At 38.5% G+C, this 27,871-nt stretch overlaps 1 protein-coding gene across 1 annotated transcript in view; it reads left to right on the forward strand.

Moving 5' to 3' along the window:
* Window positions 1-4,446: 4,446 nt before the first annotated feature.
* LOC119560823 overlaps window positions 4,447-27,871 on the forward strand; it is a 49,149-nt gene continuing 25,724 nt past the window's right edge. The window contains exons 1-2 of the mRNA XM_037874468.1: window positions 4,447-4,710; window positions 20,476-21,206. Of these exons, the coding sequence (XP_037730396.1) occupies window positions 20,795-21,206 (412 nt within the window). The 5' untranslated portion in view covers window positions 4,447-4,710; window positions 20,476-20,794. The remainder of the gene's footprint in view (window positions 4,711-20,475; window positions 21,207-27,871) is intronic.

Genomic DNA, 27,871 nt, shown 5'->3' on the forward strand with positions numbered 1-27,871 from the left:
TTTGAACTGGTGGTCAGACACTTTTTCCACTTAAATTTAGTATAAAGGAGTGTCTGCACAAGCTGGGTCTACTATATGTGGTCAATATATTTGCAGTTTAACAAACTGTTTAAATTAGAAAATACATGGACCAAATTGGTGACAGGCCAATGAAGAAAGTGACGAAGCCTGTAGCTACCATGTTAAAGTTCCGATTTAGATGAAAGTCAGGTATGGATGTAGGTGCGATTCAATTAGTCGTAATTCAAGGCTTTCAGTTGTTGGCATCTTGTTTTTGACCATGAGCTGCCATAAATTTTATTTTCTATGTAAAAAAACTCACCGACTGAAGTGCTTTGGGTCAGAGTCTGCAGCTAAAGTCTATACTGACCCCGTTCATCTTGCTCCTGGCATTGTTTTCTGTGGCGCTGAAAGGAGATATCTGTTATCAAGTATACGCCGGGTATGGCCGGCCCATCGGGTAAAAAAGGTGCTCATGCATATTTAAAAAGTTCTCGACGTGAGTATGTGTTTTTTTTGTTGGGCGGTGTCAACAAATCCAGTTTATAGGTGGCTAAGAACCCAGACATTGCTCGGATCGGTTCACATGCATTTGCATTGCGGACAAGAGTCACAAAAGTTTTTTTCTTGTTTCGAGGGCAGCTGCCGAGAGTGTCTCGTGTGACTGCCAAATAAATAGACCCATATCAAAATTTAATTTTGTCGAGGGTTAGCCGTGTATACTGAATGGAGTTGTGCGTACACAGACAGGCATCCACAAATATAAAAATATCCCTCGGCCCGGTTGCGTACATATATCTTCATTTACTTGTGCCTTAAAGAGCTGACCACAGGGAATTGGTTAAACATAAATTCTTATTTAATTGCTTGCCTTTCGATTATGGACGGCAAAACAGTTGGGGAAATTGCTTACTTAAAATTTAACATTGAATTTGTAATATGTTAATAAGCCCTAGGAATGCATATTTTCAATAAAAAATGTGTAGAATTATAGTATTGAGAATATTTAATAATTTAAGTTTTGTTCTTAGTTAAAAATATGGACTTATGATTATTTTTTACATTTTGTTTAATGATCTTAAAATTATTCATTAATTAAAACCAGCTCATAATTAAGTGCTTTTTAAAAAGCTTCTTAGGCTTTAATAATATACATCAAATTATCATTTCATTAATTGCTCTAATGGATAAATCATTTCTCATAAATGGGTCGAGATATACAAAAAATTGTGTTTAATGTGCATAATTAAGTAGGCATGGTTAATTGGACATTTCATTATTTCAATCACCTCTGCTTGATTTGCTTCAAAAAGTGTCGCTGGACGGTCAATGCCAAAACATTTATGTATAAATTTTATCATTTAAATAAATGCTTACTCATATTTTGGTCAAGTTGCCGCCACAGAAGCCACAGTCACTAAATCGACCACATAATCTGACTACGTGTGACATTTTCTTCTTCCCAATCGCTTGGATTTTGCGTGCCTCGCCAGCTTTTGCACATGGAACACACAAATGCTAATTAACAGCAGCTGCAGCGCTCATTGCATTTGCGGTTGATTAAAGCATTGTGTCCAGCATCAGTTCCCTCGCAAAAATTCTAAATCTATGCCAGTGTCAGTCCACCGGTCAGTCTGCGGTAGTTCCCCAGTGCACACTGTTCAAAAATAGATTTATAACTGACAATATGTAATATTATGTATTTGTTGGGTTGATATTTAAAGTTAAAGATTATTTTTTATTTTAACATTATATGAAATTTTTAAAATTATTTGGAGTAATATTAATTTTTATAGGATAATCAATAACCAAAACTCTGCGTATACGCAATTTTATTTTGTTGGAACCATAAACTAATAAAATAAGTAGAAAGCAATTCCTATTTTCAAATATGTTTATAGAATTTTATTGAAATAAAATATTTCTTTTTAAATTCTCTATTTTTCAGTGTACCCTGCCCCAAATTAGCTTTGCATTAGAAGTGCAGCGGCGAACCGCTTTCGGTGGCCACTATAAGTTTGGTGTACTGTTAATCAGGAGAACATGAAATTAGCCCGATGGAACCGACGGCTACATCATCTGACTAACAGGTTGTTCTACAAGTCCCATGTTTTATATTTGTAGGGCCTTTGAGTTTTTCGCTTCGCCATTCATTTTAATTAATGTTGTTTCTGCTCTTCATGTTGCTGCTGACCGTGTTCGCCGAAAGTAAATTATTCAAATTAGTTCTCATTTTGCATTGAAAAGGGTACGATTTTGGGGGTATTTTGGAGGATAGCTGACCAAAAGACGTATGCCATTTGCGGTCAGCTCGGCGGTTTGTATATACCTATATTTAAATGAATTCATGTGTGTCCCTTTGGCATAATGAAAATGTTGAAATTTGGAGAAGCTTTTAAAGTCGTTATTCCGCCTCCGAAAGGCTGTCAACCCAAGAAGGGTTTCTGGATTTCGGAAAGGGTTGATGGGGTAGGCTTAACAAGAGGACAAGCCTAATGCATTTTTCGGTCTTTTAATTTAGATGTAAATTTAATAAATACACATTTTAACATATTGGGTATGCTGATTTGAAAGTACACAATATAAGTACAATAAAGTACACAACGGGTAAAGTATCTTATGGAAATGACAAACTTAATGGTTTAGAATAAAATGTTATGTTATTTTAAAAAAAAACAACAAGTTTGGTTATGTATTATTAAAAAAAAAAGTTTTTTAATACTCCCTTAAGTTGTGTATTACTGCTGAAATGATTTAAATTCCGGCCCATAGCCCATCTGCGTAGCCTACTTTTATGGGCTTAAATAAAAATCGTTGATTCAGGGCATTCCTTTTTATTGCACCAATTTACATTCAATTACGGAAAGGTTTGAGATTCATCATGCACGGAAACTCTAATGCAAACGGAAATGCAAATGAAAAACTGGGATATTCTAAAATTGGAATCGAATGAGACTACACACCGAACTCAGGGATTTTGGCACGTGTCCAGATTCATTTTTTTTCGAATTTGCGCTGAGATAAAAAAGTAAATATTTGTAATTTGATTGTGCAGCGGAAATGCATCGATGCATTCGAGTGGTTTATGCATGGCAGCATTTCTGTTTCCTGTCGCCGATAAATGCCGCTTTAGGGGGCGTGCAACAGGATGGGGGCGTGGCGGGTCAATCGATGAACCGAAACATAAACACACAACTTCAATTTGCCAAAAAATATGGCACTGCCCTGGCAGCCATAAAAACCACTCAGCCAGGACCATTTGGGGACAGGAAAGGACAGGACAGGCCAGCGTCGAAAGTGCCAACACAGCAGCAGTGCCAGGAGTCGCTTTTGATGATGACCACGACCTTTGGATGGGCCCCGGCGACCAGGTGCTGGTCAAGTGTCCATCCAGAGTGATTTCGTATGTAAGATGTCCACGAACGTGTGCAAAGAGGCTGCATGCAAATTGCTTGTCCAACCGTCCGCAGCCTGGCTAGTGCCGCGGGTGGTGGTCAGGAGGTGTCCACGTCGCCTAGACAGGAGCAACAGATAGTTTTCCCGTCTTCCAGGCGGGGAAAGCCGGCCATGGGTTGGGGAAATTCACGCATGTGCAGAGGCCATTGGAGGGGAAATGCCGGACAGTGGGACTGGAAATGCATTGGGACTCTAAAATGATCTTGATCTATATAGCCTTCTAAGCAAACTATTATTTTTGCTAATTAATATTGGCTACCTGGTTAATAATAGGTACTATATTCCGAATAGAAATGAATTAAAAATAATTTATTATAATATTTATTACAATTCTTACATTTTCTTATAGAAATTTAAGAATACCCCATTTCAATCCAAATTGTCTAGAAAATATGTCCTTCATACTTATAAGTAATGATATTCTTAGAGGAAATATCGTGTAGTCCTTGTGATTTATTTATTAAGATAATATATTAATCTTTACCCATAATGACTCACAAAATAAGTAACCCGACTTTGAGCGATAAAATGTTGATCTAAAAATAATCCATGTTAGTAGTAATTAGGCTCCTTGCTACAAAGAGCAAAGGGGTTTCACCAGATAAACTCTTCAGTTTCTATTTTTATAGTGTGAAATTCTAGGAAACTGCATACAATATAATCCAAAGCCCTTTACCAACTGACTAATTTCCAGCAAATTTAATAACATGTTTTTTGAGTTTCATGAGAAACGCCGTGGCGCCCACTCATCAGCTGTTTTGGCCCTATCAGAGCAGCTGGTGCCGCTGATAAGAAACCACCTCCCCGTGCCACCTGCTCACTGGAAGCGAAAGGCTGCAACTGGAAGGCTAACCCCCATCGGCTTTTGGGCCCACTGTCGGCTGTGCGTCGGCTCTTCTCGGCCGCCTGCTTTTGGCCACAGTCGCAACAGTTTGGCCAAAACATCCGCACATTTCAGTTCCTGTACGGCGTTGCACGTTGACGGTATCAACGGCATCTAAAGCGGAATAAAGTTGGCGGCGGTTGCCAACAAGTGACGTTTTCAAATACGATTGGTAGAAGTGCTCAATTGTGCTAACAATAATTTGAAAAACGGAGTTTTGCTGTAAATTGTGTTAACAACAATTTGAAAACAGAATTAGTTTTAAAATGTGCTAAAACCATTTGAATATATTATATTATATTAATAATTAATTTGTCTATGTCGAAATCGTTAAGGACTGTAAATTGACGGGAAACTTAAAACGATTGTTTGTAAGTCATGTTATTTAAATAAAATATATAAATATTGATATACATTGATAGGAAAGGCAATATATTTAATATTGATATTTCAATATGTGCTAATAATTGTTGGTTTTAAGCGGAATAACATTTCCAATAAACGATAAAGTAATTAAAAGTTCGTAGTAAATATAATTAAAGGCCAAAGAGTCACAAAAAAATAAGAAATCCATATAAACACTTGCAAAAGTATCATTTCCTTTAGCTATGATACTAAAATTGTCAACTGCTTTAGTTAATACATTAACACTGTTACCATTTGTTAATACAATGCTTAGCAAACTCGATAGCTACTTGATGCCTGAATTCAATGTGATTTACTTTGTGGTTTTATCTCTTATTATCTTTCAGAATTAAGTTATGAAATTAATGGGAGCGGCACATTGTGATTAATTTCAGCTTATAGTAAAAAAAAAGCCTAATGCAACAATTATTATAAACCATTACCTTACATTGTAATGCTAGCCAAAACTAACTAAATTTTAAATATTAAAAGCTTTATAATTGTCCATGGTTCCTCAATTTGATGAACAATTTAAGAACTTAGCTTGTAAAAGAATTTCAAAATGTAGTATTTTCAAAAAGGGACCGAAAAGTTAGATATTTTCCTATTTTGATTATTTTTGGACACATTGTCACGGTAGGCTTTTAAAAATATAACTCAGAAGTAATGATTCTCGGTCGCTGTTTTGATATACGAAATACCTTTTTAATTCATTCCCTGTGAATAATGTTAGCTCCATTTGTTGCATAATCCTGGTTGTACCATTTGCGGGTGAAATATGTGGGTGCATGGCTGCCAAACCGAAGTCGAAGGACTTTGGCAAGGCTAAATAATGCGGAACCACGCCAACAAGTCGGATTGCATCCTTAAGCGCAAAATGCCGTGCCGTGTCAACGGGCCAGAACAACAAACCACAATATTGCGAGACCATTAAAAACCTGCAAACACTAAAAACCCCAAAATAACAATAATAATGGTATTGCAGAGGGCCAAGAAAATCCGGTGGAAATGCAGGAAATTCACTTTCTCCAGCGACAAGCCAAGCAATTTCTTCCTTTTATGTGCCGAACTCGTTGAAAAACCACGAAAACGGGGCGTGGCAGGGGAGTCCACAAATGCATTTTCGGCTTTTCCTACACTTTTCCACCATCATCCCACTACCATCTAGCTCCTTCCTGTTTTCTTTTCATTTCGCTTTGCTTGTGCCTGCAATTTGTTTTTCAATGACTTTGTAATTGAGTTAAAAGTTTTGTTCTAATTTCGCTTGTATTTTTTTTGGTCGAAATTTCAATAAAAATAAAGTTTTGACAGCTGCCGAATCGATCTGAACCGAAATCAGAGCGATAATACCCTTATGTATAGTATGTCCGAGGAAAGCACTACCACCAAGTTGATTAAATTATATGACATGAGCTTCATAAAACTCGTTTGTGGCTCAATAAATTAAACAATTAATGGTCCGGCGAAGGACATCAATGAAATTGCAGCATCATTCCTCAAGCGGCGGCCAATGAATTCTCGATAAGGACGATAAGGACGAATGCGATGAGGAGAAGGATGAGCCGAGTTCGAATGCGAGGCGGACAATTAAAAAAAAGGCTCGTAAATGAGAAAAACGAGTAAACGACCATCGAACAATTTACAGGCGTAACCAAAACGAGCAACGTCATCCGGACAATGGCGGGAAAATCGTAGGCCATCAGCGCTCCATGTCACGTTTTTTTTTCACGTCCGCCCCTCTGTTTTTCCTCCTTTTCCTCTTGCACTTTCTCCACTTTCCATTCAGCCAGTTATTAAGGGTAAAATTTTTAATTAAATTCTCGCTTGAATTAGCCCCGTTTCAGTCACGTGTTAATAATAATAATCAAATGTCCAAGACAACTTCTGGGGCGTAATCATCATCATCATTCCCTTATTCCTCATCGAGGGCATGACGCAGGCAAACGCCCCCCTTTTGGGGGAAAATCCAGCATAACAAGTAAAACTTACTACGGCCAATTGATTTTTTCTGCCGCCGTATTTTGGAACTTTTTTTGGCCTCTATCCGTTTGGTTTGAGATTTATGGCCAAAGGCTTGATCGGGTGCAGGGCCACCCTGATTAAAATATTGTTTGACGTTGGCCTGTTGTTGATTAAGGCCAGTTATGGGCGTCCACAGCGCTGGGTTTATGGCAACTGGCAACTGGAATAACGCAGACGGGTTTATTTAGACGAGCATTTATTGACAATTGAGGTAGGTGCCGTGAGACAATATTGTTGTTTACGCCAACAATATGTCAATGTTGCTTTTATTGCATAGCAAACAATTAGGTTCTTGTCTGTCCAGAAATTTCTAATGGCTGAACAATTTCTAGTAGAAATTTTCTACAATTATTCAAATAACTTTCTTCTTGTATACAAGCCGGTTCCGGTTTTCACTTTCGAGTATTTTAGTCGAATTGGATTTGCGCAAATGCTAGTCGCTTTAAAAGAATTCTTCTTGGAATAAGGTATTATAATATTAATTTAGATGGTTTATTTAACCGTATTGACTTTCGTTTTCCAAGTGGTATAAAAACAGATTCAAAATCATACCGACCTCGACAAAATTTCTTCAAAATAAACATCAGAACAGACCTTAAAATCTTATAATCAAATTCCATTATTCCGAAAATATCCTAAAAATATTTTTACTGTTTCCTGTTTGAAATTCTCCTAAAACTATTTATCTGCTAATTTGCAATATCATGCTTATACTGTTTCCTTGGCTATTAAATAACCATTGCATTTTATGGCACAATCTGAAAAACCCAACTATTTAGCCACTTTTCTGGCTATTGAGTTACTTTGGGTAGAACTATGACAACAATGTGGGCGCCATACATTTGCATATACGCTCGAGGAAACGAGAAATTCTGTCTAGCCACCCACTCTTTCGGTTGTTATCAAAATATTTTATGACAAAATACTGGGAAATACTCTAAAATGCCGCTGCTTTCTTCGTGGAATTCGTTGATATCCTTTATGCAAATATTTAAGCAGTAATGCCTGACAGCAGAGCAGGGGCATTGGGGCCCTCCTGATTATCACAGTGCTTGAGACAGAGGCTCCAAACTTTAAAGGGGCCCTCAAAGTGCCCACCTAGCCGGGTCCCCCATACCATATCATAATATTCCATACCATTACCATGTCATACCATGGCCCACGTACCCACATAAGCATCGTTGGAGACGCCGCCTCGTCCTTGTCGCCGTGTTTAAATCAATTTACGCGCGCTTTGGCATATTTAGTGGCATAAAACAGCACAACATGCTGCCGCGAGTGGCGGCATCGTGAAGGGGCTGCCTGCCATCAAGGGAAAGTGAAAGTGAAAAGTGCCGTTGACAGATTTTTCTCGTTTTCGGCTGGATGCCATCGCCATCACGCACTCCGCGGAAAATGGCTGGGGGAAAAGCGGGCTCTGACATGCCGCAGACACTGCAAAATTTATGAATGTAAAAAACACGAAACGAAGGCATCATGGAATGCGATGCCTCGCAGGTGAAGCTATGTTGGCCAGAAATCTGAATGATATGCCATATATGCGAGACAGCAGTTAATTAAGGTAGAATATATGCGACTTTTCTGTTTTTTAGGCGCGTGCTTCTCCCTGTTGCATTTGTTTTTTGTTGAAGAATGTTTACAACTCATTATGAGGGTTAAGTTTTTAAGTAAATATTTTTCTAGGAAATGTCAAATTAAGTATATTGAAATTGTTAATCTTCATGTTAACAAAGTAATTTTTATAGCCAAGTGTGATATATGATGATCTTATTTTTAATTAAATATAATTGAATTTTTAGCTTGCATTAATAAAATAAAACAAATTAAATTACAAACTATATAGGTTTTTAGGACTTTAAATTATTTCTATATTTTCTTTGTGCTAATAATTATACTTGTTGCTCTGACAGATTATTAAATTTTATTTATGATATTAACAATAACACTACCTAGTTAATTATTGATGGCATTATAAGCTTGGTTTTACAGCTAATAAACTGAAAATTGGCCGCAAAATGAAATCCCAAATTAATAAATAATTCCCCCTTAATAGTTTCCGAGAACGTGCTTATTAAACTTGCGAAATGCGAAACTTTTTGGGTCTACCCTTACACATAGCTGATATATAGCATCTGCAAACTAAAATTGATTGAAAACAAAATTAAAGTAGAAAAATAAGGAGGGAATTTCGTATATGAAAAGCCAGCAAGGAAATTCCCAAACAAACATATGGGCATACTCGTACACATATTTACATATTGATAGGTTCAATTAAGTGCTTGGACGCTCATGGGTTCAATTTGCTTAGGCCATCTTGAGCTACGTTCCCCATCCTCAAAAGCTTTTTATAGCCAATTTTGGGACCTTTCCCCTTCCGTGTTATTGTTGTGGTCCTAAGCCACAGCATAAATATTTAAATTTGCTGCTGGGCGAGGAAAATTGATAGGATTTAATGGCATTAGACTGGAGACAGCTTCGCCATCGATGATGCTGGCGATGTTGAGTTCCCGATAAGCCTATCCATAATGCGATGCTACGACTGCATATGTGTGATTATGTGCGGGTGGGGGATGGATGATGTGTTAACTCATCGAAACTCCCGACCCTAATCTAAGGCTTTGATTTATGGCCCGCACATTTGGGGCTCATTAAAAAGCCATAAAGTGTTGCCATTAGACAACAGGCAAATAGATGCAAAGCCCAATTTGCACCCATAATAGCCTCATTAGGTTAAGTGTAAAAGTCCCCCGAAATAATGTTTAAACAAACACATATAGTATTTTTTAAACTACTTTCACTTCTCCTAAATATTAATAAAATCAATTAAATTCATAAATTGCATATTTGAAAAATTTTTACACGCGCTTTATGCCAACTTCAATCATTCAATTTCAATCATCCACTTCATCTGTTCACAATATTCCACACCTAAACCAATTTTCCATTTATATAGCGTTGCGTTTAAACGCATATTATAATAGTCAATTTATTCGAGTAATTTGAGTAGGGCCTCTATAAATATTTACAAACACCTCAAGTGCAATTTTTGCAACATATCGATTTATCACTATGTTATCACTTTATCGAAATGCAATTCACCATGTTTGCCACTAAACGCTGTGCAAATATTTCAAATTGCACTTATCAATATTTGTTGCCATTGGTTTTTATTGTTAGGTACTGGTATATATGTATATGGCAGTTATTATTATCATTTGTACTTTTACCGTTCGCTTGCTGACGTAGGTTTTATGGCCAGCAATTCATATTACCCCCCGCAACCCATCCCCTCTCCCAGCCTTTCTCACTTTTAGCCACGTCCATGGCCGTGGGACTAAAGGGTCCAGTGGGGAAATCACATAGGGAGCATTTACAACATGCATGCGAATGCCGAGTGCCAGCTATTTGCCGAGCTGGCAACTTAATTAAAAGGCCAAGCCGGGCCAAGTACACAGTTGGACAATTATATTTGCCAATGAATATTTGATTTCATTTTAAAACTGTCCGGGGGCTGGAGGTGAGGGATAACATTTAGAAATTGCTACCATGTAACTGCAAATTAAATGACTATGGCTTTTCGTATCCTTGGGATATAAATACAAAAAGAATTCTCTTAAGTATGCATCACACGTTTTCAGTACGTTATTTCCAAAAATATATATTAAGTTTTATTCGGGATAGGGAACATAACATGTTCATAAATAATTTCTCAATTGTAACCATACCATTAAAGGGGGCTTTAATTTTTATTGGCTTTTTGTCGCTTCGATCGGTTGACAAATTGACATAAGAATGTGTACTACGTTGACCTTTCCAGCGCCAAGTGTGCATAAAATAAATTCTTTATGGGGCACTTAACAAACGAGATGCATTTGTGCACATCGATTCATTCGAAAATGTAGACTACGAAAGTTTTCCTGACTGTTAAAGGGGGTTCTTAAGTGCGTTTCGGGCTTGTGTGTGTGGTTGGTACACTTCGGGTGCATTGTTGTGAATTTATGGGGGTGCATGGGATTTAAATGTAAATGTAAATGGGTGCACAGAAAAAAGGGGGTTATAAAATAAATAATCTTACATCTTAAAATTTAATATATTAATTTATTATTGCTACACAATTTTCATGCTAGATAAAAATTTTAACTGAAATGTATTGGTCTCGTCAATACCTATCGATTGATCCAAAAAAAAAAAATTTGCCACGCCCACTCTAACGCCCACAACGCTTAAATCTGTCTACCGCCGGTAGGTGGCGCATTTCAATCTCGCTTTGCTGCTTGCATATCTCCATTTTCCTTTGGTCCCTTTAGCTGAGTAACGGGTATCTGATAGTCGAGGTACTCGACTACAGCGTTCTTCCTTGTTTTTGTTTGAAATAGTAAGTGAAAATTGCATATTTGTTATAAAAGGATTAAGATGTTCTTACTTAAAACACGCAATATTATCTGGATCCCTTTGGTTAATAATAAATTTGAGCACTATTTGATAATTTCAAAAGCAAATGCTCAATTTATGTCCTACTTCTCATTAACCTTTTTGTCTCTCAAAATGTTTTTCTTAAGATTGTAAGGTTCTTTCCAGTGTAAGGCTGCGTTTGTACAATGTAGTTGCAGCTAGAAAGTAACCAAATTTGTGGCACGACTGGCAGGTCCTGGTCGCAGGACATTTTCCTGCGTAAACTAACCAAATTGTAGCGATACATGTTGCATTCGCTGGTGCGAATGGCTTGCCACATTATTCATATGTCGGCTGGGGGCAACCAGACAAACTATGTGGCTAGCTGCCCCCCGATTCCTATTTCTGTTCCTGTTTCGATTCAAGTTCGGATTCGGATGCTCTATTTCGATGCCGGCGGCTGCAACTTGCGAGCATGCACAATTGATTGTCATGATTGCTGGGAGCCAACATTGTCGGGTGTTTACCGCTGTTTGTGTGTACTTCTGCCGATGTCTGCACTTGTTGTGGCCATAATTGAATTTTATGGCCGCTTATTTTTATTGCCACCCCCTAACACCCAAACCCCCTACCCCCTGCTCCACACACAGCTGCCAATTTATGACACAAATCGAAATCGACGCAGGGTTGTGCGGGAAAGGGAGCTTTCCGTTTCCCATTGGAGTTATATAAATAATTGATGCACGCAAATAGGTAAATATGCCATCAAAATTTGCTACGAAATTCGTGTCCAGCAACGTAATGAGGAAAATTGGGAAACGCGGTCATCTATTGGATAGCTTACTCACTTCCTGTTCCTGCTGGCTTGCCTTTAATCCAATGAGGGTCCATCGACTATGTGTTGATCAATAACTACTAGCCCATTCTATTTATTAATCACTTACTAAAAATGTAGAAAATCCATTTAAATATTTTTTACTTGGTTTTAAATAAAAAACGTAGAAATATTTAATTAAAGAATTATAGTTAATTTAAGTATTCTAAACTTTATTTTCAAAAGGAAACTCTTTTTTATTAAAATAAAAAAATACATTTTATTTAATATATTCTACTGTCGTTCTTATACTTTTAAATTAAATCATTAAATTTAACATGTTTTATAAAACTATGACGTTTTTGGGCTTAATTCAAAAATTAAGTTGTATTTCTTTTGATATATTCCGCTAATCAAAGGAATATACCTACATTTTGTTCAACTCCTTTCAGATAAGCAACAAAAATCCCTGAACCAAGAGTATTTTACTGCCTAGGAGGACGAATTTCGAGCAATTTTTCTTGTTTTGTCACCGAGCAAATCAATATAATAATTTATACGTGCTGATATTATACTTGGCCCCGTCTTGGCCATCGTCAATGAAAACTTTCCTCTGTGTGCCACGGGTTTTTCCAGTCGCATTGTGCTTTCTTCACACCTGCGAAGCCTGCCAAACAATAATGGAGGACGCTACGTGAAAAATTGATGCCAGATGTCCGTCCGGCCTAATAGTGAATGCGAATGTGGCAAGCAACGGCAGGAAAAGCGAGGGATCGGAATGGGAAGGACTCGGGCTGACCTAGACACACATCAGTGGACTCATAAATCTCAATTTGATTTGGGTTTCCCGTTCCCGTTCTTTGTCTTCGGGTTTTTCCGCCTTCGCACATTCGACGATTTTTGTTTGGCGCTCAGTTCGCCATAATTTATTTGATTTTCCCCGAGATGTCTTACTTTGTCCTTGACTCTTCTCGGCGAAATCCTTATTCTTGGCAGGCTGTTTGTGTATGCGTGTGCTTGTCTGTCTGTGTGTCTTGGCCACGCCCCATTGTGCCCAGAGTGGGGCGGTGTCCTTCTAATTGTTTTGCCATTGTCAATTTCCCGTGTAATTGCCTAGCAATTAGGCGGCTGTTAAATGAGCTTACATAACTCATGTGGGGCGTAGGCGTGGGAGGGGGCGTGGCCGCTGGGCGTTTCCTTATCTTTCGTGCAAACAATTAAAAGGGAAATCCAGGGAAAAGAGTAATGCCGCCAGGCCGCAACTTAAATTGCACTTTCTAAATACACGACACACTCAAAGAAAAATGAAACCACCTTATGCCCCATATAAGTTAACTCACTTAACCATATATTATTAAAAAAAACTTAAATTATTAAGGTCAAACTAATCCTGTTTATAGTATTGATCTTAAAATATCTCATACCAAATAATCTGATTTACTCGCTGTGTGCCTTTGGATGACATTAGCCCTAAATGCAGGGAATTCCGATTGGATGGAGACCGGCTTTGGTTAATTAGTTTAGCTCGCTTACTAATTGCATCAGCGAGTGACGCTGCTCGGGGCATTACGCCAGTGGAAACTGCGGCCTGACAAGCTAATGAAATTGTCAATGGAACCACACGGGTTCCCAGGCACTTCGCACTTTTCCCACGCCCTCGCCTCCTGCATCCCGTTTCTGCCACACATTCGTGCCTTAATTGCCAGCCCTCTCGCATAAGAATTTAATTTATAGCCCAGGCCCTAAGCCCTGTCGAGCTCAAGGGTCGTCGATGTCTTCCGAGGGTCGAGGGTTGTGGGTTGAGGGTCGAGAACGCCCCCGCAGCGAGATTGCTCGATGTGCTGCGGCTGAAACTATAACAAGGTACAGGGCACGATGTCTCTTAAGATTATCATCGATTCGTTAGCTATTTATACCGAGAGTTCCCCTATCAAAGGCTTGTTAGTACGATTTTCTTTAAATATATCAGATCAATAATATAAAAGGGATTTGTTATTAACCTCTTATACAAAAGACTTTACATTATAAGTCAACTTTTTTTAGGGTAAGCGTAAAACTTGTTTTGAAAAATATATAGTATTTATTTATAACTATTGTTGTTCCTTTATGATCCTAAGGTAGATAATTTTTTTTAAGGCATTTCGAAAAATATTTGCTTAATACATTTCCTTATAGGTCAGTCAGTTTCCCTGCAATCCTAAGATATATGTAATTTGTATAATTTATATATATTAATACTACTTTCTTAAAATGTTCAAGAATAAAGTCAACTTTGCCAGTTCTAAATATATTCCATAAAATTCTTTAGTTTTTTTCATTAAATCAATAATTGTTTTAGGTCATTTTAAATATAATATTCAATTTAAATAGCAATTTGAAAAACAGTATTTTACTTTCCCTGTGTACTTGATGGACATAAAATTGTCGTAGCTAAGTTGCGGATACGCTGAGAATTCCTTTCGCCGCGGATGATATGGCAAGGAAACAGTGAAGAAATCAATTAAGTGTGTGCGACCCTGTGGCCAGTGGGTGGTGAAAGTGGGCTGTGGGTGGTGAAAGTGTGCTGTGGGTGGCGATAGATAATAATGAACGATAAGTGTTAGAGTTGCCGCCTGCCATCAGTCACCGCCCATCCAGGACCATCCTGGGACCCTCCAGTAACCCTCCAGTAACCCTCTAGAACCCATCCAATAACCATCCAGCCACCAATGACATGGGGAGTGGCTGGGGGGAAATCCTTGAGCCGTTCGAGAGCATTGTTTGGCATCGCCAGCCGCCTCTTCATTTGTTGACTTCGAGCTGAGTGCATGTGTAAGTTTAGCTAACATTTTTAGTGTCAACTTGCTATGAAAACTAGTTGGGCTCGCTCAGGAAGTCCGAGTCCGGAAAATGGGACTGGAGGCAGCTTTGTGTGATTAATGGCACGCCGCAAAGTGTACTATGAATGGAAATATCATAGGATATTTCTGTTTTGCCCGAAACTAAAATGCTCTACCTTGGAGGCATATGCAAAATTAGTGTTCCCTCAAAATTTTCCGGAAGTCAAGGTAGTCATTTGTGTTTACTTTTGATTGGTTTATATGAGACAGAATGCCTAAAGTTAGTAAACATGTTTCCTATTCACTTTAGATGATATAAGGTAATATATTTTATAGAAACATATGGCTGACTTTTTGAGTTTTCTATTTGAAGCAGGGCTGTAATTGAGGAGTATTTACCTAAAGTAATACTTATTATTATGTCATTAATATCATGTACAGTTAAAAAACGTAGTTAAACCATTTAAATCATTTTGTTTACATTTACATTTATATTTAGTGATAAAAAAGAGGGTTCTGATTTTTCCAAGATTAGCTTCCCTTTAACCAGACTTTTTAATGATTAGCGGCCAATGTTCAAGCTCAACTGTGCCCAGAACAACTGTGCCAGAAGACAAAACTGTTCCGTCCAATAGTCACTGTGATTAATCGTCGGCGGTGCTGTTTTGCCATAGAGGGTGCGGTTTGTTGGGTTGACGGAGTGAAATTATTTTCGACAAGCCGGAAAAGTCTAGTCAACGGAATATTACGCATTACATCAGCACCCAAAAGTAGTCGACATGCATGCGCATAATTCTGGATGACAGAGTGGAGATGGATGGCCAAAATGTCGGAATTGTGGGCTTCGCATTTGCAGGTGAGAGTGCGAGTAATATGTTTTCCTGGTAACAGAGCATGATAGTTCCAAAGAAGATTTAAGCCCTTTTGTGGGCTGACTAATTTACCAAGCTTCACATGGAATTCATTAAAATGTGAAAGGCTGGGGAATTTTCAACTGAATCTCACAAGGGAGCAAATGCCATTGGTCTTTTTAACTTTGCCAGGACGAGTTTAAAATTCAAATTTCATTGCCTCAAAATTTTTGTGGGCTTCTCTCCGCTTTGATCGCTGCAAGAGAAAAAACTGGTAAATAAATAAAGCGAACTGAAATTAAATCAAATTGCGTGCTTAAGCTGCCAGGGCAAATAAAAATACCGGTGCGACCGCACCTGTCTCAGTTTTCCATTTTCCATTTACCGTGTATCCGTATCCGAGTTTTCCGAGCTTCCGAGCTTCCGAGCTTCCGAGCTCCCAGAGTTTTCCCTCACCGCCGTTTCCCCGATGGCCGCTTGTCGCTGACATGTGAAAGATATTTTAAAGCAAATATTTGCGCAGTGTTTGTGGTACCTTGGATTGTGTTTTTTTTTATCGTATCTGCCCCATAGGCAGTACCCATTCGCAGGGCGACTGAAACAGATATGTGTGGTGTGCCTTTGGGCCGACGTGGAGTACGCGTGATGCGATGTGTGCGCCGCCCTAGGAAGCCGACGGATTACGCTGCGGATAAGCAATGTGCCGTGGGATGGGCGGCGGATGAGCAATGAGCATGCGATTAGTTGCACTCATCCCCTCGGGGCCGATGGACTTGGAATGGCATGCTGCCAGAGCGGAATTGAGTGGAGGCACTGATACGATTGCGGGGTGCAGCTTGATTTTCCCGGAAGGAATGTCGATTTCGGAATTTCACTGAATATTTACTCCATAACTTAGTTTTTTCCAACGAAATCTGAATGTATTTTAAATATAGTCTCTTAATTATACTATAATATAACCGTTTTTATTGGTATATTGGTTTTCTTGGAAAAAATATCACAAAGGTATAGAATGATTTTTCATAGAATTTTATGGCCCATATATTTTGTATACAGTAAAGCTAGCTTAAATTTATTACAATCCTGCACTTAAAGACTCTTAAAGAACTTAAAAAAATACTACAACTTCCCCATTTTATATGCTTCCTGTGCCTTGACCACATTACGTATACGCCTCCGACACCTGAAAATCGTGCCATTTACTTATTTATTGACTTTGACGGGGCGGCAAACAGCCGAAATTGACCCACATAGTCGGTTTATGTCTATCAATGGAGTGACAGACAAACAAAAGTCGTCTTGCCTCGGCTCACCCGAGTTGAGTTTCTGGCCCGGCTGCCTCGCATTTTGGCTACCTTTCGCTGTTTTACGACTTAATGACTCCACCGGGATTAATATGACTAATGGTGCTCCGCTTTTTATTCGATACCTGCTCACCTGACCTCCCATTCGAGCCACAAAAAAAATATGGCTTTCCTGCAATTCATGTCCAACGGCGGGCGGAAGTGGGAACTGAATAATAATTATGGGCTCTCGGGCTGACTTTGTTGGTTCTGTAATGTGCTGACATGCTATTTTCTGCCTGAAAAGAATTTTTGTTATTTATACGAAAGCGGACTTCTTTTTAAAGGGGAATTTTCGGTGGGATAGGAAGACATTCTTGGAATTCATATAAAAGTGTTATTTCATTAACGAAAATAGGTACTCTAAATTTTTTTGGAATTCACATAAAAGTGTTATTCAAATAACGAAAATACACTACAATATTTTCGTTATAATTGGTAGAATAAAACTTTATTCTTATAAAAAATTATTTATTTTTCTTAACAATGTTATTTGATTAGTGTGTCATAACGAATATTCTGATCAATAAAATCACTTAAAATGGTAAGCTCAAATATTATATTCTATTTTTATAAAATGTTATTTATTCATACGAAAATGGTATTTAATTAGAGGTTCATTTACTCCACAATATAAATGCTTAGAATGGTAGACTTATAAAGTACCTTTTGTTAATTCAGCTCAAGATATTATTAATTAAACCACAACAAAGTCATTTCAAATGGTATTTTTATTATCGTCATGCGTAAACCGTGTCCTTTTATAATTCGTAGTTATATTTTTAGATATTGAACTTTTAAATGTGATTCCCTCATGCTCAGGGGCTCAATTCCAGCTGTTCCAAAGGCCTGTCGTGTGGGCAGCTGTCTTACCAACTTATCTATAAATATAACTGTAGCAGCTGGAAATTTAAACACGACACCCCCACAAACAAACACACACAGAAACACTCGACACGCAGGCGACCTTTGACCCATGTAAGAGTACATTTGAAGTGGCCGTTTGGCTGTCATTAGCCGGCTGCAGTGACAGAGGAAATGGCAACTACAAGTTGGCCAACAACGGGGCAAACAAACAGTTTATCAAGGCGCCCGGACTTCGGCAAGGGTCAGCTGTGTGGCCCGGGCCAGAAGTGGGAGCCCCACTTATCTGGTGGCATGCATCAGTCAGTTAGTCGGTCGGGAAAATTAATTAACAACAACATTGACACTTGAGCATTTGGCAGGACGTGCAGACAGGAACGAAAGTCAACAAGGTGTTGTCGAGTTGAGGTCCTTTCCAAAGTTCCTCGATTAGCCACACTCCACTCCTCTCCACCGCCGAGCCATTCCTTCGATCTCTGCCAATGTTGTGTATTGTTTTGTAACGTTGACCTGCTGTGGTGGCTGCACGCAGAGAAAAATATAAAACCAACAAATAAATTGCATTAAGCAAAATTTAATTTACCAAATAGCATTTAAATAATATTTATTGACACTTCGATTTCTTTTTATTTCCTTTAAATTACTTTTATAGATATTTTTGTCTTATAAAGTACTTCATATTTGTTGTTGTATATATATAACAATGCGTTATTAATTTTGTTATGGTTATTCTTGAGAACTTTTAGAAAATATAAAATCATAAAATTGTTGGAAATTTATTTTACATCTTAATAATAAATCTAAATACAACATTCCATTATAATTTATATTGATCTTCTCTTTTTAATATTTAATTTTTGTTGTCCATTAAATTATAAAAATTATATAATAAAATTGTAACTACGAATATTATTTTGTTTGGATTAATATATCGGGTATAAATAGACAACTGTATTTTTTTTTTTATTTGTTGAGTATCAGTTTATTAAGTACAATAAAATTATTTATAAAAATTAATATAAAATGAAGATTTAAGATTGTTACTGGTATAATACCACTGTTCTCTAAATGTGGCCTACTTCCTTGTTTGTCTGGTTGGGCCAAGAACAGCTTCCAAAATAGCTGGTCCCTTCTCTCCATCCTGACCACTCAAAGTTATGCTTTTGCGGCTGGGGAATTGTGTTATTTCTTTGTTTTGGAAATAAATTTCATGTTAGTGCTGTTTTGGGGCACACAAGTCCACAGATATGAATGGTATTGTGGTCTCTGTCTGCGGTTTCCTGGGCTTTTTGGTTTGTTTTGAATTTGGGTATTTGGGTATTGGGAATGGGGCATTGCAAGCCCTGTCATTGTTCCTGGGTTTCTGTCTGTTGCGTGAAATATGTCTCAATTAATTATACATGTTTGTGACATACGCAGGCGGAGAATTGATTTGATTTCTGGTTATTGTTGCTTATCACTATCGATTTCGATTATTCAAAGAACCTTTTTCCCCTGCGGCCACTGCCGATTGCCCTTAGTTCCTGCAAATCAAATGCAATTATGTCGTCCAATCGTCTGAATAGAGAACGGTAAATCGAGTAAACAAGGGTGGGCGGAGATGGAGGCACTGATAATTTATGGCCGGCCATTAGTTATTACTCATGGAGCTGTGCCATGACTTATCGACTTTAAGCCAATTGGGGGAAAGTAAGCAGGCCAACCCGATCGAAGCCAAAAGCCAACGTAAGTCAATTACTATGTATTTGTAAATTAGATGGCCAGATTTAAATAATACTTGTGTGTTGTAATACAATTCCTGATTCCCATTGTATGCGTAGTCAATTCAATGGAAATTTACCTTGGTTAACATCTAACATGCTTGGTTTTGTCATTGTTCTAATTCAACAAATGTAATATATGATGTTTACGGTCAGCCAAGGGAATTATTTAGAATTTGTAAATTAGAAGGCCAGGCTTAAACAATACTTGTGGCTTTCATTGTGCTCAAGGTGAAAGATGTAGCAATTATAACCTGTTGACACTTTTGTTGTTATTTCTTTATTATTATACAATTTAGCTAGTTTACTTTCATTTTTTTATATCATTTAAAATAAAACATCCATGTTGAATTTAATATAATATTAACTGGAAACCCGTTCTCAAAAGTATCTTCAATATCTATTCTTAAGTTATATTCTTCAGGATGCATTTAAATATATTCCCTTTACGTAAGTTAAAATAATAATTTGTACAGTGTATTTCTCATGGAATACATTATAAGGCTTAATTCTTAGTTAGTATTTAATTATTTTTTGATTTTTATATATATTTGATTGCGAATTTTATTATAATACATTTTAGTTAGTTTTCTATAATTTTTGTATAATCAATGCACCACGTTCCCACAATTATTTTTAAATATTGAATAAAAATGATTAAAATTAAATATATTTAATATGTCAATACGTAAGTTAATAAAAAAAACAAATAGTGCAATGTTTTTATCATGAAATACCATATAAGGTTTAATTCTTGAATCGTATTATATTTAATTAGGCATTTAAGCTATATTCATTCACTGCAAGGATTGCCCATCAAAGTAGTTTTCTATAATTTTTCCATTCTCTTCTTTTCTCCATTGCAGCACAAACTTCCGGCAATTTCGTGGCATAAAATGTTTGCCACCAATATCCGTTCGGTTGCCGTAGGAATCGTAGAAATCGTTGGGTTGCCGTGAGCTCGTCCTGTCCCTTTCGCGGATCCTGATCCCGTGTCCCTCACTCATTTCCGGTGCAGGCGGTTGCGCCATTTTACATTTGCAATTCGAATCGAATCGGCGCGCAAGGACCTTTCCTTTTTTCCCTTAAGCCCCCCTTTTTGCGTTGCATATGCGAGGGCTAATTAGCATGCTGCATTTCCAGCAATCAGAGTAGAACTTCGCACAATAGGAATAATAACGCGGAATGGAAGAGGATGTGTATGCCTCGCTAGGTGCCTACAACGACAGCGGTGGCGAGGATTGGAGCAGCTCGGAGCACCTGGTCCTCTGGGAGGAGGAGGAGCAGCGGCAGCAGTCGGGGGGAAATGCCAGCAGTCGGCATAATCAACCGCTGTTTGCCAGGTGGAATATCACCGGGAATGTCACCTCCGCCACCTTCCCCGAGGACGTCCCCTTCGATGCCAACAACTACTGGGCCCTGCTGGCCCTCGTCCTCGTCCTGGGAACGGCGGCCGGGAACATCCTGGTCTGCCTGGCCATCGCCTGGGAGCGCCGGCTGCAGAATGTGACCAACTACTTCCTCATGTCACTGGCCATCACCGATCTGATGGTCGCCGTTCTGGTCATGCCGCTGGGCATCCTTACCCTGGTGAAAGGTGAGTCCTTTGTCCTTTGTCCCTTTCAAAGTCCGGAACAGACGTTCTTCTTTTTTTGAGCCATCCCATTGTTGGCTGGCCGTCTAAAATGAAGGAGAAAAAAATATACACTTGAGTAACTCACTTGTGTGCAGCCAGATTGGCTTTTGCTAATCTTTCTTGAAAAACTTTTTATTTCATAATTTCACAGTTTACTCCAGAGAAAATTAGTTTGCACATAAGTTGTGGAAAATTGAAATTGATTACTTTGGGCAAGGGACTAAGAAATTAGGCATGGTTTTTAAAGTAGTTGGAAGTTTTAAAAGTATAAGAATAAATGGGTAAATTAAATTGTTTACCAAAGATTCCCTGAATGGCAAGGTCCCAGAAAAAACATTTTATTAAAATTCATCAAAAATTCAATAGAAAATCTATACGAATTTCATTAGCATTCGCTGTCTTTTAATTCTATGAAAGAAAAAATTTCTTAGTAAAGGATTGCGGAAAAGGGATGTTTGATAAATATTTGCACATATAATCCGAACTCTTAATGTAGAATATTCTGTAAACTTTAAACGCTTTGATCAAAAGCCCTAGACGCAGCAAGGAGTTCATTTGAACTATATTTACAAGAAAAATATGGATACTTATGGATTCCCTTTTTCTAGAACTCAAAGCGAGTAATAATCTCTCCAAGTGGAAGAGTATAATAATCAAAGCCAGCGCCTGAGACGTGGCAAGGACATTTGGCCCAGGACGAGACAGGGGTTGCATTTAATGAAGCTGCTGGTGGGAATGGCGCTAGCGGAGTGCAGATTGCATTATGTCTCAGATATTTCGATCAAAGCTGGCAAACGTAAGCCAGGATATAAAAATGGAATCGACGGGGGGAGGGCTGGGAGGGGCGTCAGACAATTTAATAAGCGCGCTGCCTTTGAATCCCGGCCAGGACGAACCGCTGCCGGAGACAAGGAAGCCCAGAAACAATGCCGGGGAGATGGCAACGGAAGCTCCCAAAGATTTTGCAGGCGGCGGAGCAAGTGCAGCATAAAAATTGCATTAGAGGCGGCAAACGAGCGCAGGCGAATTTCGCTTTGACTTAGCTGGGCTCTGGAAACATCTGCCGGCAGATTTTTATCCTGCGAGTACACAGAAAAAAATTTAAAATATTTTTAAACCACTTTTCATAGGTGAAAAAGGGGATTAAAAAATATATAATAATAAAAAGGCATAAAATCATTTTCTACAAAGGAACTTCTTTATTTGAAACCAATTTTTGATTATTTTTAAGTTTAAACTGTCATTCTAAGATATTTAAAATAATTTTTAAGCACATTTTTTGTTAGTGCTTGCTTACAATTTTATTTATTTTAAAAGTAGTACGAGATAGGTATCTCAAAGTTAAGTATTTTAAGTGTCACCCACTCGTGGAAAAGCTATTTCCTCGATTTCCAAACGGAATTGCTTATTTCGTAGGTGCATTTATGTGAGTGCTGCTTCCGGCGCCTGTAAAATGTTACGCCTTCGATATTCGAGAACGAATTGCTGATTTGAGGACTGCATTTATCTGAGTGCTGCTTCCGCCTCCATTTTGCCGCCCACTGCAGATGCTGCCACACCGATGACAGTTTTGTTTGTGCGCTCTGGGAGCCATTACACACACAAATACAAACACAAACACAAACAGGGGGACGCACACACGCACACAGATACCTGGAGCACTCCTTGGCAATCCAAAGTGAGCAATGTTGCAAGGAGGGCCAACAAATGGCTGCTTGTTATATCAAGTGTGAAAAATATTGCCAGCAGTAGTTGCCGCTGCAGTTGCAGTTGAAAGCTAGCAAGGACGAAATCGGGATTTGCCTGCTGTCAAGGGGATCCTGCGACGGTAGCTGAAGTCTCCGGCGTGCAGGAGGCATTAGATCCCCAGGATTAGGCACTCACAGTGCAAAAGGCAAGACAACAAAGGCAGCAACTGGATATGGGTGAGCCTCGCAGTGCATTAATTGCATTGGTTGCATAAGTTACAATGGCGGCAAGACCGACTTGTCATCGCCTGTTACTTCCGGTTTTTTTTAGCACAAATGGAAGGCCAAAAGGGGTTTGCTTTAAACTGAAAATGATCTATATTAAGTTATATAATATAATTCAGCGAAACACAATACGATAACATAATTATAAGAGGATAGTTTCGCTTTCGCTTTGCTTAAGTATTAATGATCCGAAATCGATTACATTAATGTAGAAATAAAATTATATACCGAGACTTAAATTGAATTAAACAAAATAAACATTTAAATTGTATCAAATAGCTAAAATTATATTTGCAATGTGAACATTCATTATTTAGTCAGAAAATAAAATCATTAAAAGCTTAGTAGGAATTAAACTGCAAATAAATACAAATTTTACTAAGCTGAGGGATTAAATATTAAAATCCATACGGTTATTTTTTCTGATAAGCCCATGTAAGGATATCCTCTGACTTTCATCCTTTGTGACTTAATTTTTGTCCGACCATATGGACACATTTTCTGCCTTGATCAATCGACATGCGACCACAAGACCAATGCAATTAAATGCAGTGCGACACATGTTGATGCCCTTTAACCGGTGCGTGAATTATGATAACGAAATTACGACATAATTTGTGAATAATTCATTTGATTATAAAATCTGCATAAAACGCCAGTTAATTAATAACAGTAAACGCAATTACTGCATAGCCATGAAACGACAGGAAAAAGACAGCAAATTGAATTATATTGTCCCGTCAATGGCCGTGAATATTTAAGTAAACGCGAAAAGCTCGCAAAATGTTTGCAACTTAATAAATTATACTTGGGGTGGAAAATGATAAACAAGATAGCAGCCGCAAATAATATAAAAAAAGAAAAGCCAAGCGAAAAAAGACCAGGGACGAGAAGCAACAAAATTAATTGAGCGCAAATTGGTGAAGCTGCGATTTTCAGCGTCAAAAAAAAAAGGAAAACAAAATAGGCAATGAAATTTTACACAGATATCTTACTGTGCAGAAAATCGAGGTTGGGGGAAAATTGAAAATGGGAAAGTGGGTTGTCAAATGGCTGGGATTTTCTGTGAGGGGACTGCTAGACGGCGCGTGGCTTACACGAGAAAAACCATCTAGAAACAATGGGAAGGGAACGAATTTATCATTCTACTACTGCCAACCGAGTTGTTGCTGTTGTTGTTGTCAAAAAGCATTTTAAGCGCTTAAGCCGGAGCATAAGCTGCGACACGCACAAATCTTGAGGAGGAGAATAGGCCAGGCCAGGACCGTACTTTAAAGCAACCGATGGCAGTGATGGGAAATATCCAAGTAGTTGAACCCAGTACATAACTACAGCGAGAAAAATTCTGGAATATTGAAATTGCCTTCTCCCCTATTTAAGATAAAGCGTTCTTGATATCAAGACAAAATATCAAATTTGTTCTTGGAATCAAAAGTGGCTAAGTTTTGAATTGAGAATTTTTTTCCCTGTAAGTAGTTATGTATTTTCTGAACGTATTAGAATACATTTTCTAGTTGTTAGATTTTTTAGGGTAAATATAATTCACTTGGATCAACATAAAAATGTATTTATAAATTGAAGTAATCTATTTTTAAAATATTTTTATGGCTCCATCTTTTCTAAAACGAACGGTTTTCTCCATATAAATACAAAGCTATTTTGGGTTTATGTACCTTATCGGCGTTAAATAAATATAACCTTTTCCATCACTGTCAATGGGTTTCTGCAGAGTATTTCTTGGAAACACAAAAATATGGAAATTCCACTTAATCAAATTAATTCACGAACTGTCATCAATAAAATACAATCAATTTCTGTTTTATTTGCTATCTAAATATTCAGCAAACTGTAGAAATTCGGAAAAGCTTCAAACAAATGTCGCGATATTTCAGTTGAAAGCCCAAATGGGAACGCTTCGTTTGGCAATCAGATTCCTTCATTTCATAGATAAACGAGCCGCAATGAGCCAATGCCGAAGTTAAAGCAAAAGTTGGATAAACTTTTCCCGCCCCCCCTTCCTGAGTTTGGTGGTGGATACCCCGCCCCATTTTGGCCATTCTTCTCCACCCAGTCCACTATAGTTGCCTTTATCATAAATCTTTAAGCTACCTGAAGGCATTGGTAGTGGGCAAATGGATGGGCAGATCGAAAAGTGGGAAAATGGGTGGTGTTTTCGGCGTTGGGAATTGACATGTCTACGCATAGCAAATGGCAGGCACAAAATGGCAGCTGTCGGCCGGCTCACAGCAGCCAATTAATTTTTGGTCAGCTCCCAAAAGAAGGCAGCCCACGCACGCCCATCCTAACACCAAAACTGGGATCGTATCGGATTGGGGCCTAATGAAGTCGGGGCCCCAAATCGGTTGTGTTTAAAGCACCGTTATGGAGTGCTACGTAGGTGAACTGGGGCGTGGCCAAAGAACCCTTTTGGCAATCAGTGCGGAATTTGTTTTGTTTTTGCGGTCATCCGGAGTAAAGAGCTCATCCGGGGGGGATGGGAAATGGGATGGGGTGTAGGGACGGGATGGAGACGAATGGGCGTTGATGGGGCACAGGGGGGAAGGTTGGAGGAGGAGCGTCCACTGGAGCAGATGTTTGACGCCCGCACATCCATCAAGTTGTCATGGAGAGGAGTCACCAGCTCACACGCCGTCTCCCGGAAACTATACACTTGAAACAGAAGTTTAAAGAGAAAATTATATTACAAAATCTTGTATATCTAGATATAAGAAAGCTAAATAAATTTAGATCTTTTTCAAGTCTAATTTATTTGACAAAACTTTTGATGTAATTTTTAAGATCTTTCTTTCAATCCTGATAAGCTAAAATATTCTTATTATAGCCATATATCACTTTAATGATAGTCATGGTAACCCAGATATTAAAGTACCTAATACTCAATCAAAACATAAATTCTTAAGTAAAAATGACTTTTTACATAAATCCAGTCAGTTTGTCGATAATGTCAGTGTCATATACCCCTTTTTAAATTAAAGGACTCAGGTATAATTTTCTTGACCTGAAGAAGTTTAATGTACAGAAAATTGTTGGCAGACTTTTAAACGTCAGAAATTGGAAAGCTGATACCAGGGATTACATACTATATATCTTGTCCTTATAATCTTTCTTTCAGTGCAGCACTATCCCTTCAGTGGCCTCTGCGTGTGTGTGCAGCTATGTGTAAAAAGTCAGGGAATATACCGCACTGCTGCACATCGCAGAAATCGCTTTAGTTTCAGTTTTAGTTTCTGGTTTGGTCTATCGTCTTCCGCTCAGGATCTTAAAGTCCTGGAACCCCAGACATGTGCATGTGAGTCGGCCGCCGAGGCTCGCCTGTGCTCATTACTTATGCAAAGTCCTTTTTAGCTGTTAAGTGTTTTGTGTCTACTTACAAATGTAGCTGTAAATCAAGCGGAAGTCGTTTTGGCGGGGCTTTCCCCTTTGGGAGGGCGGTAAGGACCAAAAAGGGCGCAATTGACTGCACAGGATTGCGGAGCCATTAAATTTTTCATGCGTTTACTATTTCCGGCGTTGGAAATTTACCGCATTTTAAGGGGAAAAAAAGGGGTGCTGAAGGGCTCGAGGAATTTTATAGGTCCGCATGCATATATGCAAATCTTTTCTTCGTCAGATTGGGCACGAAAATTGATTATACCGATATACCGCCTGGCGCGAGGACAAAAGATTTCTTGAGTTCATTAGGCTATTGAGCCCGACCATTTGTTTCGATGATTTAAGGCCAGCTACTCAAAGCTTGAAAGAGGAGTTCATTATAGGTTAAACGCCAATCAAGTTGAACTAGGGAATAGTATATATTTTCCTTGCTTTTTTAATGCTATAAATATATTAAATAAATATTTTAACACGTTTTAGTTTATTAAGTGCTCAAGGGGTTGGCTGCAGCTTTATAGAAAAGAGTCTGAAAATATTTATTATAAAAAAATCGATTCAAGGTCATGAGCTTGCTTAAAGTTAATTCGGGGATATTTCAGAACTTATGCTTAAAGTCTCTTTTGGGTTATTAAATATTTAAATGTATAGCAAGCCCTATTTGCCAATATCTAAATATAAACCTTATAACTACCCATAAACACTTACTGCACTTCATTCCCTGACAGCGACAACTGCAAAATTACACTTTCAATGATTAATTGAACAAGTGGCGTAAACAGGCGTTGCGAAAGGGAAAGCGAACGAAATGCTAAAAGCCATTACTCTAATAATATTTGACTTGAATCGATAACTTGTCTAAATTGCAAATAGCTTACGGGGGGTAGCCCAGAAGGGAAGAAGAAGTCGCCGGGGATAGACGCAAATAAACAAGGAGCTGCCAGGATAAACAGCTGGCAGACAGGGCAGAGTGGAAAATAAACAAGCCGAGTGCAGTGGGGCAAGTCAAGGAAGTGGAACCACACGGAAAACTAGGTAACCAAGACCCAGACCAAGACCAAGACCAAGACCAAGACCGAGAACGAGAACGAGAGCCTCTCACCGGACCGCCTTGACAGTCAATGCCAAAACAATTGAGGTTGGGGGACTGGGTGGGTCAAAGGACGAAGGTACGACGCAACGAAAGGCCGAAAGGACATGTGATGGGAACAGACATTTGCTCGAGCAGCACGTATTTGCCTCTGTGGCAGCTGCCTCGAGACT

Source organism: Drosophila subpulchrella, unplaced genomic scaffold (genome assembly GCF_014743375.2).
Source record: "Drosophila subpulchrella strain 33 F10 #4 breed RU33 unplaced genomic scaffold, RU_Dsub_v1.1 Primary Assembly Seq354, whole genome shotgun sequence".
NCBI lineage: Eukaryota > Metazoa > Arthropoda > Insecta > Diptera > Drosophilidae > Drosophila > Drosophila subpulchrella.